At 39.9% G+C, this 10,206-nt stretch overlaps 2 protein-coding genes across 3 annotated transcripts; one reads left to right on the top strand and one right to left on the bottom strand.

Annotated features, from left to right (window-relative positions):
• Positions 1 to 453: 453 nt before the first annotated feature.
• Positions 454 to 2,392, bottom strand: TIMM8B (translocase of inner mitochondrial membrane 8 homolog B). The gene is made up of 2 exons (XM_075191077.1): positions 2,201 to 2,392; positions 454 to 804 (listed from the first exon to the last, which is right to left on the bottom strand). The coding sequence occupies exons 1-2, from the start codon at positions 2,315 to 2,317 to the stop codon at positions 637 to 639; spliced, it is 285 nt and encodes a 94-aa protein (XP_075047178.1). The 5' UTR covers positions 2,318 to 2,392; the 3' UTR covers positions 454 to 636.
• Positions 2,393 to 2,540: 148 nt separating this feature from the next.
• Positions 2,541 to 9,382, top strand: SDHD (succinate dehydrogenase complex subunit D). Of its 2 annotated transcripts, none has more exons than XM_075191076.1 (4): positions 2,541 to 2,727; positions 4,864 to 4,968; positions 6,139 to 6,280; positions 8,547 to 9,382. In XM_075191076.1, the coding sequence occupies exons 1-4, from the start codon at positions 2,682 to 2,684 to the stop codon at positions 8,710 to 8,712; spliced, it is 459 nt and encodes a 152-aa protein (XP_075047177.1). In that variant the 5' UTR covers positions 2,541 to 2,681; the 3' UTR covers positions 8,713 to 9,382. The 2 variants fall into 2 exon arrangements, with proteins under 2 accessions (XP_075047177.1, XP_075047176.1); XM_075191075.1 differs by having other exon boundaries at positions 2,558 to 2,727; positions 6,136 to 6,280.
• Positions 9,383 to 10,206: the final 824 nt, after the last annotated feature.

Here is a 10,206-nt window from a genome sequence, read left to right on the forward strand (position 1 = left end):
TTTGCATAGGTTCCTCTCCTGTCCCAGCTGGCTACCACACACATACACACGGTATGGTTATGGAACTGTTGTAATAAGGCACTGCAGTAACTTCAAGCAATGATAGTATTAAGTGACGAATACAATATTCATGATCATGAAAAGTGACCAACAACATCCTTCTGTCTGTTATATCCACCCCAAGACCGAAATTCCACACTACAACGCAATCACCACAACACACCTACCAAAAACAACTGAACAAAGGAAATGATCTTGCCTTGAAAAAGGGGTCCAATGCTACGCCAAAACATGAAAGCAGTGCCAGGGTAGTCCTATTCAGTGCTGTATTAAGAAATTTCTTTTCTTGATTTTTGTGTTCACATTAGACCCCAAAAGAAACCGCATTCTTTACATATTACCAATAACAATTCTAATCATAATGAATAATAAAACATACCAAGGACATGCAACAATGTTTATGGTACAGTTTTAATCATTAGAGATCACTGTGTGTTTAGATAATTTTTTAGAAAAAAAAATAATATAAACTGGATGTAACAAGTACCATTATTAGAAAACAAGGATTTTCAGTCTATTGGTTGAAATTATGCGATCATGTAGCACTGTGAATTACAGCGTTTAGAAGTCCAAGGCTTAATGTGTTCTTTTTTGTAAAACTTGAGCGAAGCGATTGGTTATGGATAGGGTGGTGTCAATAAAACGCTCCACACAGTTAGACAAGCAGTTTTCTGTTCTTGAATCCAGCTTTGACCCCGGTTTGTCCACACACTTGTCCCAGCAAACATCCATAAAGTTGTGCACCTGAAAACAAGGATTTAAAAAAGTTACTGTCAGTCCTGCGAATTGGAATGGAAATGAAGACGATCGTAAATTAATAAATTGGTGAACAAGGGTTTGGCAAGTTCTTATTTCACTAAGAGTTTATTTAAAACCAATGTCTGTTTTACATACTTTTTAATAACCATTTTGGTAGAATAAACTGGGGTTTTATGAACCACCTACAATTGTACGGTGACCATAGAGGTTGCAAAGCTGTCATTTCAGAGGCACCAATATTTCTTATTATTCTGGTCCCAAAGTTCACGAAAGGGGGTTTAGTATGGCATCTGTTTTATTCAATGGACAGAGCTTCTGTCATTCATTTCATCGACGACAGGACTACTGCACACGAACCGCGTATCTAATGCGTAGTGTTTATATGACTTGAGTCTTATTTTCTCCTAAAAGCAAAATAATGATTGAGGACAAACAACATCAGCCTAGGTTTCTTCATCTATTATTATAAATAACCCTCAACTGTCAGGTCACTGACTTATTTGCCCTTCTACGGAGATCAGGGTTAACCATAATCTCCAGCATACCGTACCCACCCCCCTTAGGGGCATATTTAACAATTCACGGTATTACACTATCGTGCACTTACCGTGTAAATAGGTAAACGAAGTGTCAAATTGACATTTATGAAAGGCCCATCGCACTGTTGAATCTTGAAAAGGAGTCATTTTCTCTGCACTTCGTTTTTGCGAGCAGTCACCATACAACAGAATGGTGACTGCTCGGGGCCGCCATTTAACAAGTCCCGAAAAAATATATTTTCCGGGAACTTGTTATGTAAATGTACGCCAGCACATCATAGGAACTGTTGCTGAAGCTTTTCTTCTTCGTTATGTCCAGCTCTGCTCCGGAGAGCAGAGCTGGACAGCGCATGTGTGGAGGGATCACATGATCCCTCCCTGTCACTCAGCGCGCTCTCTCTACAACTATCGTTGCAGAGACAGAGCAGGGACTTTGTGCGCATTTGCACTGCACATGCGCAATTGAATGAAGAAGAGGAACGAAGAGGAGATCCCGAGACAGCGCATCCGAAGAGGGAGTGAAGTGTGATTTTTTTCTATCACAGAAACAGCAGTTTATCGGAACTGCTGTTTCTGTGACCCCTTTTTAATAAATTTGAGAAATAGTTCAATCCTTATCCTTACGATAAGGATTGATAACTATTTCTCACTTTTGCCGATTAATGATAAATGTGCCCCATAGTGACTTGTAATTCAGGGACTGGTTGCCTGCATCTGAATTAAGACAATAAAAATAAGACAAAGTAGCGAGATGTACTGATTACAATCATACAGAGAGCACTAACCCAGCAATACCTGGCAGTGTATAGGAAGTGCTGCTACCCACGTGTGTCTATACCGACCTGAGCTGTGAACTGCGCCTTCTTCTGCTCGTCCGCAATCATCCTCTGCAGCTCCGCCCCCTCTGCGGTACTGATGTCCATACCGGACAAGTTGAGATCCGAAGAAAAGTCCGCCATGACCACCGCTACAACCTTCAGCTCCGACACAGTACACAGCAGAACCCTATGATTCGCTAAGCGACACACGTTATAACAGTCATTAGATTACGAGGCGTGGAACGCGGAACTATATTACTATTGGCTGAGCGTGCGTGTCGCCATTTCTCCGAGTCCTATTGTGATTGGTCACTTATTCAGCCATGATTTGGTTTCCCCCTAACCCTGGATTGATCGGACAGGAGTTGAAGCAAAGAGGATACCGTTACTTCGCCTCTAGCGATAGAATTTAGTTGACATAGAGCCGCGGATCCCGACTTCCTTATAGTGAAGAGTTCGTTTCACTTCCTGGTCACGGTGTCACCTTGGTTGAGGATTGGGCAAGATGGCGGCTCTGGTAAAAGTTGGTGCTTTGTGCAGGGGAGGCAGAGGTGAGTTCAGTATATATTAAATTACCTATTGCGTATATTTTCTGCATTGGCAGCGGTTTTATGGTGTGTTCTAATGTTACAAGCTTCTAAAAGATGTACTTTGAAATTGAAATGTATTTTAATATGTCTGTATGTCTTTTATAACATGTTTAAGTATAAAGGGAAGCCTGCCAAGAGGAAAGGGCATAATACTGAAATTCTGCATTTGGCAGGTGGTAACCGGCATATGAGCCAACTCTTTGGGTGATAGGGCACCCTCAATATTTTTGCTGTCAGTAACCATAGCTGTGCATGGCATTTCAGTCATATGGGAAGTAGGTGTAAATAGAACAGCCCCAATAATTTTTAACAGTTGACTTCTATGGTAACTAGTGCTTTTAAATGAGCATAAAGAACATATAGATTTAATTCTATTTGAAGGGTAGACTGTACAAGAGGAGAATTTGACTAGCTATGTTTGGGCCAAATTGGACATTGATCGTGGTGCTTGCCACTTGGTTGAAACTGCAACAGTGGTGGTGTTAGTGGTTGGTTACAAGCAAGAGTGCGTTATCCCAAAGTGAACAATCCCACTGTGAGTGATTATCTGTCTCGAGATCTCCTTTGAGATACAAATACCACAGATTCAGAAATGCTGACTATAGTGTGCTCTGCCACAAACTCTGTATTACTGTAGAAGAAAAGAACTATTGACAGGATGAGAGAGACACAAGGCAGAGTGTAAAGTTAAAGATCAATGGAATGTTGTCCAAAATTCATTTGACATGGTCAGGATCCCTAATTCACATAATGATTTTGAGAAGAAATATTCTATAAAAACAATTTTCTATAATTATAGTAAACCATGTAATGTGGAAGTTGCTAGCTTACATTTCAGAGATAGGCAGTCCACATGCCATTACCCCAAGTTAAGGCAATAAATTATTTGCTCTGCTAGATTATTTTTGTTTTAATAATAATGTAAGCTACATGTCAACAAAAGCTAGTGTTTCAGAACTGAAGTTAGTATATACTAATTAGCTACACCATTAAAATCACCTGCCTAATTATGTGTAGGTCCCGCTCGTGCTGCCAAAACAGCTCAGTCCCGTTGAGGCATGGACTACACAACACCTCTGAAGGTGTCCTGTGGTATCTGGTACCAAGATGTTGGCAGCAGATCATTTAAGTCCTGTACATTACGTGGTGGGGCCTCCATGGCTCTTGCTTGTTTTTCCAGCACATCCTACAGATTCTTGATCGGATTGAGATCAGGGGAATTTGGAGGCCAAGTCAACATTGTTGGTCATATTCTTTATACCATTCCTCAACAATTTTTGCAGGGTGCATTATCCTGCTGAAAGAGGCCACTGCCATCAAGGAATACCATTGCCATAAGGGGGTGCATTTAGTCTGCAACAATACAATCTTCCAATGGCATTAGTGGCTGTGTTCATGTGAGTTAGCCCACTAGTCTTTAAAGAGCATCTGTCACATTGGGGGCCGCACACAGCTACTCCTCTGTACATACAGTAATAAACAAGTTTGTTTTTATCTGTGATTGGACTGTAATGTTGAATAGACTTGGTTGCGTAAACCCTGTAATTACAGTCATGGGCAACATTTTTGAGAATGACACAAGTATTGGTTTTCAAAAAGTTTGCTGCTTCAGTGTTTTTAGACCTTTTTGTCAGATGTTGCTATGGTATACTGAAGTAAAATTACAAGCATTTCATAAATGTCAAAGGCTTTTATTGACGATTACATTAAGTTAACGAGAGAATCACTGACCTGATGTCAGCTGGTCCTTTTGTGGCAGGGCTACAATGCAGTGGAAATGTTTTTGGGATAAAGTTCATTGTCATGGCAAAGAGGGACTTTGAAATTAATTGCAATTCTTCTTATCGCTCTTCATGACATTCTTGAGTACATGCAAATTGCCATCATAAAAACTGAGGCAGCAGACTTTGTGAAAAATAATATTTGTGTCATTCTCAAAACTTTTGCCCATGACTGTACATTATATGTATGTTTTTTAGCTCGGTAATAAAGCATACAGGAGTGTCTATATACCTTACCATCTTTTCTTCTGATTGTGTTTAGATTTTATTTTGTAATTTCATGTTTTATTTACCCTGCTTTATCTTTCTATTTCAGCTTTTGCCTTTGGTAAATCTTTCCTGATCAGACCAGCAGCAGTTTTTCCACAAGATCGTCCTTCATTGCAAGCTTTCCAAATCCACCTTTCTCAAAATCGACATGGTATGCCAAAAAAAAAAAAAAACCCTGTAATTGTTTCCTCTCTCCTGTCATATTGTCATTTGGATTAGTTGGTCTACTTATCTGATCATTGTACTCCGTAGTAAGAAGTATAATAATTATTATGATACCAAACTGCAAATATGTTATACAATACAGACTATTCATGTTCATCCACTGCTCTAAAACCCTTCAGTGACTGCAGGTGGTTCATACTCAGTTTGCTTGTTGGAACATATGTTGATCATAAAAAGTCAACTAAAACACATCAGTGATCTTGTTTAAAGATTACATTGTGGAGCAGGTTTAACGTTCTATGGCAGTTCTGTTAAGCTGAGGGACATTGCCATAGAATTCATGATCAATGTGCTTGGTCTGAAAGAATTTCTTATCCAGATGGAAGGTATATTGTTGGGCATGGTAGAAAGTATACGTTGTGTGTTTTTAACAAAATTAAAATGATGTAGTATGTTTCATTGGGACATTATTCAACAGGATCAAGGGTAATCTTGAAGTTTGGTATAAATTCTCCAATAATGTTGTACTACTGTAAACCTCAAGAATAATCTGTCTGCTGTTTTCCCCCTCCACCTGATAAAATAACTACTTCCTTACACTGCTGGACTACTTATCTCTGTTTTCTAAGTCCCGCCCCCCTACCTTGTCTTCTGTCCCAGCAGCTACCGCTCTGACGCCTGTTGCTGCTCCCAACACAGCTCTGTTTGCTTTTCTGTCTGTGATTCATGGTGCCGCCTCTTCTTGTGCCTTCTAACACCTGTTGCTCTACTGCATCATTTTCTGTGCTCCGTCTCCCCTCTCTTCCTATCGCACGTTAAAAACTGTCTTTAAGTGACAGTACAAAAAGAGAAGCAGCAGCCACATAGCAGAAGAGTAAATGGTACAAGTGATGGCATAGCACCTATAGTTGTATTGGTAAGTAGCCCAGTAGCTAGATGTGAATGGGGAGAAGATTAAAGAGAAGTAAGAGTCCGTTGTGAAGTTCAGTGATGAAAAATGCATAGTGCCACTATTACAGAATTAATGATTCTACACTTTATGATTTCCAGATCAAGATAAATTATTATTGTTAGAGAAACGTTGACTAGTATGTGAGAGCTATATAGTATTATGATTTATGTAGAAGTACTCTGTTTTGTCCTATTTTTGCAGCAGGATCTAAAGCTGCCTCCCTACACTGGACAAGTGAGAGAGCATTAAGTGTGGTTCTGCTAGGCCTTATACCTGCAGCATATATGTATCCTGGAGCTGCTATGGACTACTCCCTGGCTGCAGCCCTCACCCTCCATGGGCACTGGTAAGGAAACTTTACATGAAACATGTAGAGCTCATAGGCAGTTGGTAAATTGGCTTTGAGTTACCTTCACTGCTTGGTGATTTCTGCTCAACCACCATTGTGTATCCCTTTCCCTAAATTCTATGAAGAACGTAGCGGTAGTACACACAAATGTTTAGCGTGAACGGTTGATAGACATGCGAGCAGTATGTCTTTATTGCATTGTGTCGATGGTCACCAAGGCTTTACTGTGAACATGTTAGTGCATTTTTCATAGGATTCAATGAATCCTATGTGGAGCTCTGGTTGGCCAGCAGTGAACGCTGCTCAGCAAATCAATCATTGGCGCATGAAATCAGTGTTAAAATTACTCTACTAACGGAAAGAACAACGCAGGGAATTGAATTCCGCCCTTAATGTTTTTATTAAAAAAAAAAAAAAAAAGGAAGAAAGCCGCAGAGATCTAGGTCCATTGATAGTTATGTAAAGTGCTTCAAGCTGTAGAAAATAATTGAAGTATTAAAGCAGCATTTTTTCCTTGTGGTTTGAAAAAAAAACTCATGAGAATGCTCCTAAAATGTTTGCGTGTTTGAGCAGCAGACGTACTATGTTTCTAAAGCACATGTACGTTACCAGCCTTACACTGTGGGTAAATAACACCAATGCAGGTGATCCTGGTATACAGTAACCACAATATCTTCACCAAATTAATGTAATTTATTTCTATTAAACCATAAGTAAATAACTTTCTTGGATATAGCTCTAGGAGGCAGGACACTAAGGAGAATCATTGTTTCTGCCTCTCTCCTCTAACTTTTCTGCTCCACCTCCGTTTTGTTTTTTTCCATTTCCTTACATAGAGTATGGGAACAGAGTCTTGGGACTTTGTTTCATTTTTACTTTTTATTGTTTTTTTCCTTGCAGTTTCTGATAGCACCTCTAGTGCAGTACAGCCTCAGCTGTCCCCTATGGTGCTTTACTAGCACCTCCCTGAAGGACAGTCTCGGCAAGCCCCCACCTTTGTTCCCCTGCCTCATGGACCATGGTCACCTCTGGTGAGAAGATTTTACTGCTGCTTTACTGGTTGTCCTGCATTGTCACAGACAGGGTTAAATGGTGACCTCTAAGCCCCTCGCCCTGATGGTGCGCAATTACATGTTTGTGAAATGTCAGACTAAACTAATTGTGAGACAATTGGGCTTTGTCTGTTCTACCTGTTACGGTCTGGAGCCTCTGACTTTATCCTCAGGTGGTGAGACCCTCCAGGCCATGCTAAAGTGCATGTGGGCCTGTTCCCTAGTGTAACTTCTCAAGTGACTCTTTCCTCATCCCAAAAAGCAGTGGGTTATGTGAGGGGAAGGACTCCAGCATTATCCTGTTTCCATCCCAGAACCTATCTAGGCCAGATTCTTGATTTAGTCCATCTCTGATCTTTTTTTTTTAGAAAAGTTGAGGGCTTCCAACAAACAAATTTCCTCCTTTCCCTTTAGGCACCTGCGCAATGTCTTGTGCTGGGTCCTCCAATTTAGGACTCTGGAAGCCATGTGTTTAACAAATTTGTGCCAGGGTAAAGGGCTGATCAAGGTAAAATGTTACTAGGTGCAAAATCATTTCGGATCTTGTTCCCAGAATGACTTGGAACTGTGGATAATCTTGCCAACAGAAGATACTACTCTAGGGACATCACAATTCCTCTCATTGCGTAGTGTATTTATTAAGGGAATGTACTCTGTAGGATTACCTCTTTTACATTGCTCGGAGTACACCTGGAAATGCGCTTAATCACCAGAGTGCAGCATGGAGGCACAAAACAGTTGCAGATACTAGTATAGGACAATACCCGATCTGTGCCAACTTTGGTCCTTTTCAGGAGTGAAAATGCCCATTCACTCCTCTGCATAGAAAGCAATGCCTCTAAAATACATCATCTTCACCCAGTTAATTTGTTTTAACAATCATAAAACTTCTTGTTTTTACATTTACATATTTTACAATGAACAATCTCCATCTGCCTAACTCCTCCACTTTGGTTCTGTAAACTTCTGCTCCTTGCCATCTTTCTCAACAAACCTATGTGTTTTATTGAAAATCTAAACACATTTTGAAGCCAAAGCTGTTTTTTAACTCTCCTTGGATGTTCTGTGCTTCATAAATGATGTCCACTGTTTTTCACATTGGCTGCCAACTTCCTCTTTAGTTATAATTTAGGGCACTCTCTCAATACTTGAATTGAGCAACAGATATATATGGCAAAGTTGGTGTCTAATCTGTATCCTTTGTTTTTAAGGGGTTTTGGACAGGTGTTGACTGACTACGTTCACGGAGATACAAAGGTCAAGCTGGCCAATATTGGACTTCTCGCTCTCTCGTCCTTGACATTTGCCGGCCTGTGTTATTTCAACTATAACGATGTGGGCATTTGCAAAGCAGTCACTATGCTTTGGAGTCTTTAATTAATCAGCAGATGAATGTATACCAACCCCTTAGTTTTTTTGTATACTACAGAGGGACAAGACAATGGACAGCAACAGTAAACACTTGACATATGGTGGGTTGGAGAGTCGTATCCCTGTGCAGGTTCCAGTACATGTAATCTTTTCAAGATTGGTTTGTGAGAAGGTGGTCTTTTCTGCAAAAGTAAACTTATCATACACCAGTGCATAAAATCATTTAATGAAGCTAAATTGTGCCACAAAAATGGTGAAGTATTGGGAACCTGCTGTTTACTAAAGCTACAGTTAGTAGATTGAAAGACACTGTAAACTGCAGTACCAATTTCCATTCACTGCAAGAGAACCTTAAAATATATATATATTTATATAATTTGGCAGTGGAGGAGTTAAGCCGCCTTTTTTTTATTATTCTGGCTAAGTTAAAGTGGTACTGTCCCAAATAAAATGATTTGCCAGTCTGATTAATTGTAATTTACATAATTTTGTGTCTTCAAAAATGGTAAAGGCATCATTACAATGCTCCGCAGCTGTACTGCAATAATTGGCTTATTATTGCATTAACTTGTTAACACACAATTAAAGTGAGTTTATTTGCAATGTAATAGTGCCTGGAAGACAATAGTATGTGCTCAATGCGTGAAATAAAGAATAAGAGATACTTGCAACCAAAGTTTTGTTTCTACATTGAAATGCATTAATATCCTTGTGTTTGATACTGTGATTCGGTGTGTGTGTGTGTGTTTATGTACAATTTATTCTTAGTAATGTGTCTACATTGTTGCAAGTATGTGAAGTATACACAAAGGAAAAAGGTGCAGGATGCACATCTGAACATTAAGGGGGGTATTCAATTGTTTGTTTTAACGCGCTAAACCCCAAAAAAACGAGCGCTCTAAAAATATTACCGTTAATACGGTAATTACTCGCTAAATTTCATCTCGCAGCTCCCTGAGCAGCGAGCTGAAATTCAGCCCGCTGGCAGCGAGTAAGTACCGTATTAACTGTTTACGCGCGCAAAATTACCGTATAATATGAAGTTTTTTTAGAGCGCTCGTTTTTTTGGGGTTTAGCGCGTTAAAACAAACAATTGAATACCCCCCTAAGAATTTCAAAGAGTTAGCAATCTTAGGGGCATATTCAATTAGCTTTTGGATTCGCGGTAACGCGCGTTGCCGCGAAAAGTGCGCGTTCTTGCGGGTATTACGGTACTGCATTAACGCGGATTTTCGTTCGCAACCCTATGGGCTGCGAACAAAAATCCACGTTATTGCGGTACCGTGTATTACGTTTCGTGGCTGTTTCCGGCGCGTTACCGCGAATCCAAAAGCTAATTGAATATGCCCCTTAATGTTCTTTCTCTTTGTTGAATGTATCAATGTTATTCTGTTTAAATTGTAGTCCATGTATAGTTTTACATTTTGACATGTCCTCCCCCATGTAGCAAATACAGGGGCTACAGGTGACAAGAGTTATAAGTATATTGATATCCAATTA

This window comes from Mixophyes fleayi, chromosome 11 (genome assembly GCF_038048845.1).
Source record: "Mixophyes fleayi isolate aMixFle1 chromosome 11, aMixFle1.hap1, whole genome shotgun sequence".
In the NCBI taxonomy this organism is placed as follows: Eukaryota; Metazoa; Chordata; class Amphibia; order Anura; family Limnodynastidae; genus Mixophyes; species Mixophyes fleayi.

Coding starts and splice junctions, on each gene's coding strand:
- TIMM8B (XM_075191077.1), bottom strand. CDS start 2,317: ATGGCGGACTTTTCTTCGGATCTCAACTTGTCCGGTATGGACATCAGT. Junction 805..2,200: donor AGGCGCAGTTCACAGCTCAG/GTCGGTATAGAC, acceptor CCTTGTTTTCAG/GTGCACAACTTTATGGATGT.
- SDHD (XM_075191075.1), top strand. CDS start 2,682: ATGGCGGCTCTGGTAAAAGTTGGTGCTTTGTGCAGGGGAGGCAGAG. Junction 2,728..4,863: donor TTTGTGCAGGGGAGGCAGAG/GTGAGTTCAGTA, acceptor TTTCTATTTCAG/CTTTTGCCTTTGGTAAATCT. Junction 6,281..8,546: donor CTCACCCTCCATGGGCACTG/GTAAGGAAACTT, acceptor TTTGTTTTTAAG/GGGTTTTGGACAGGTGTTGA.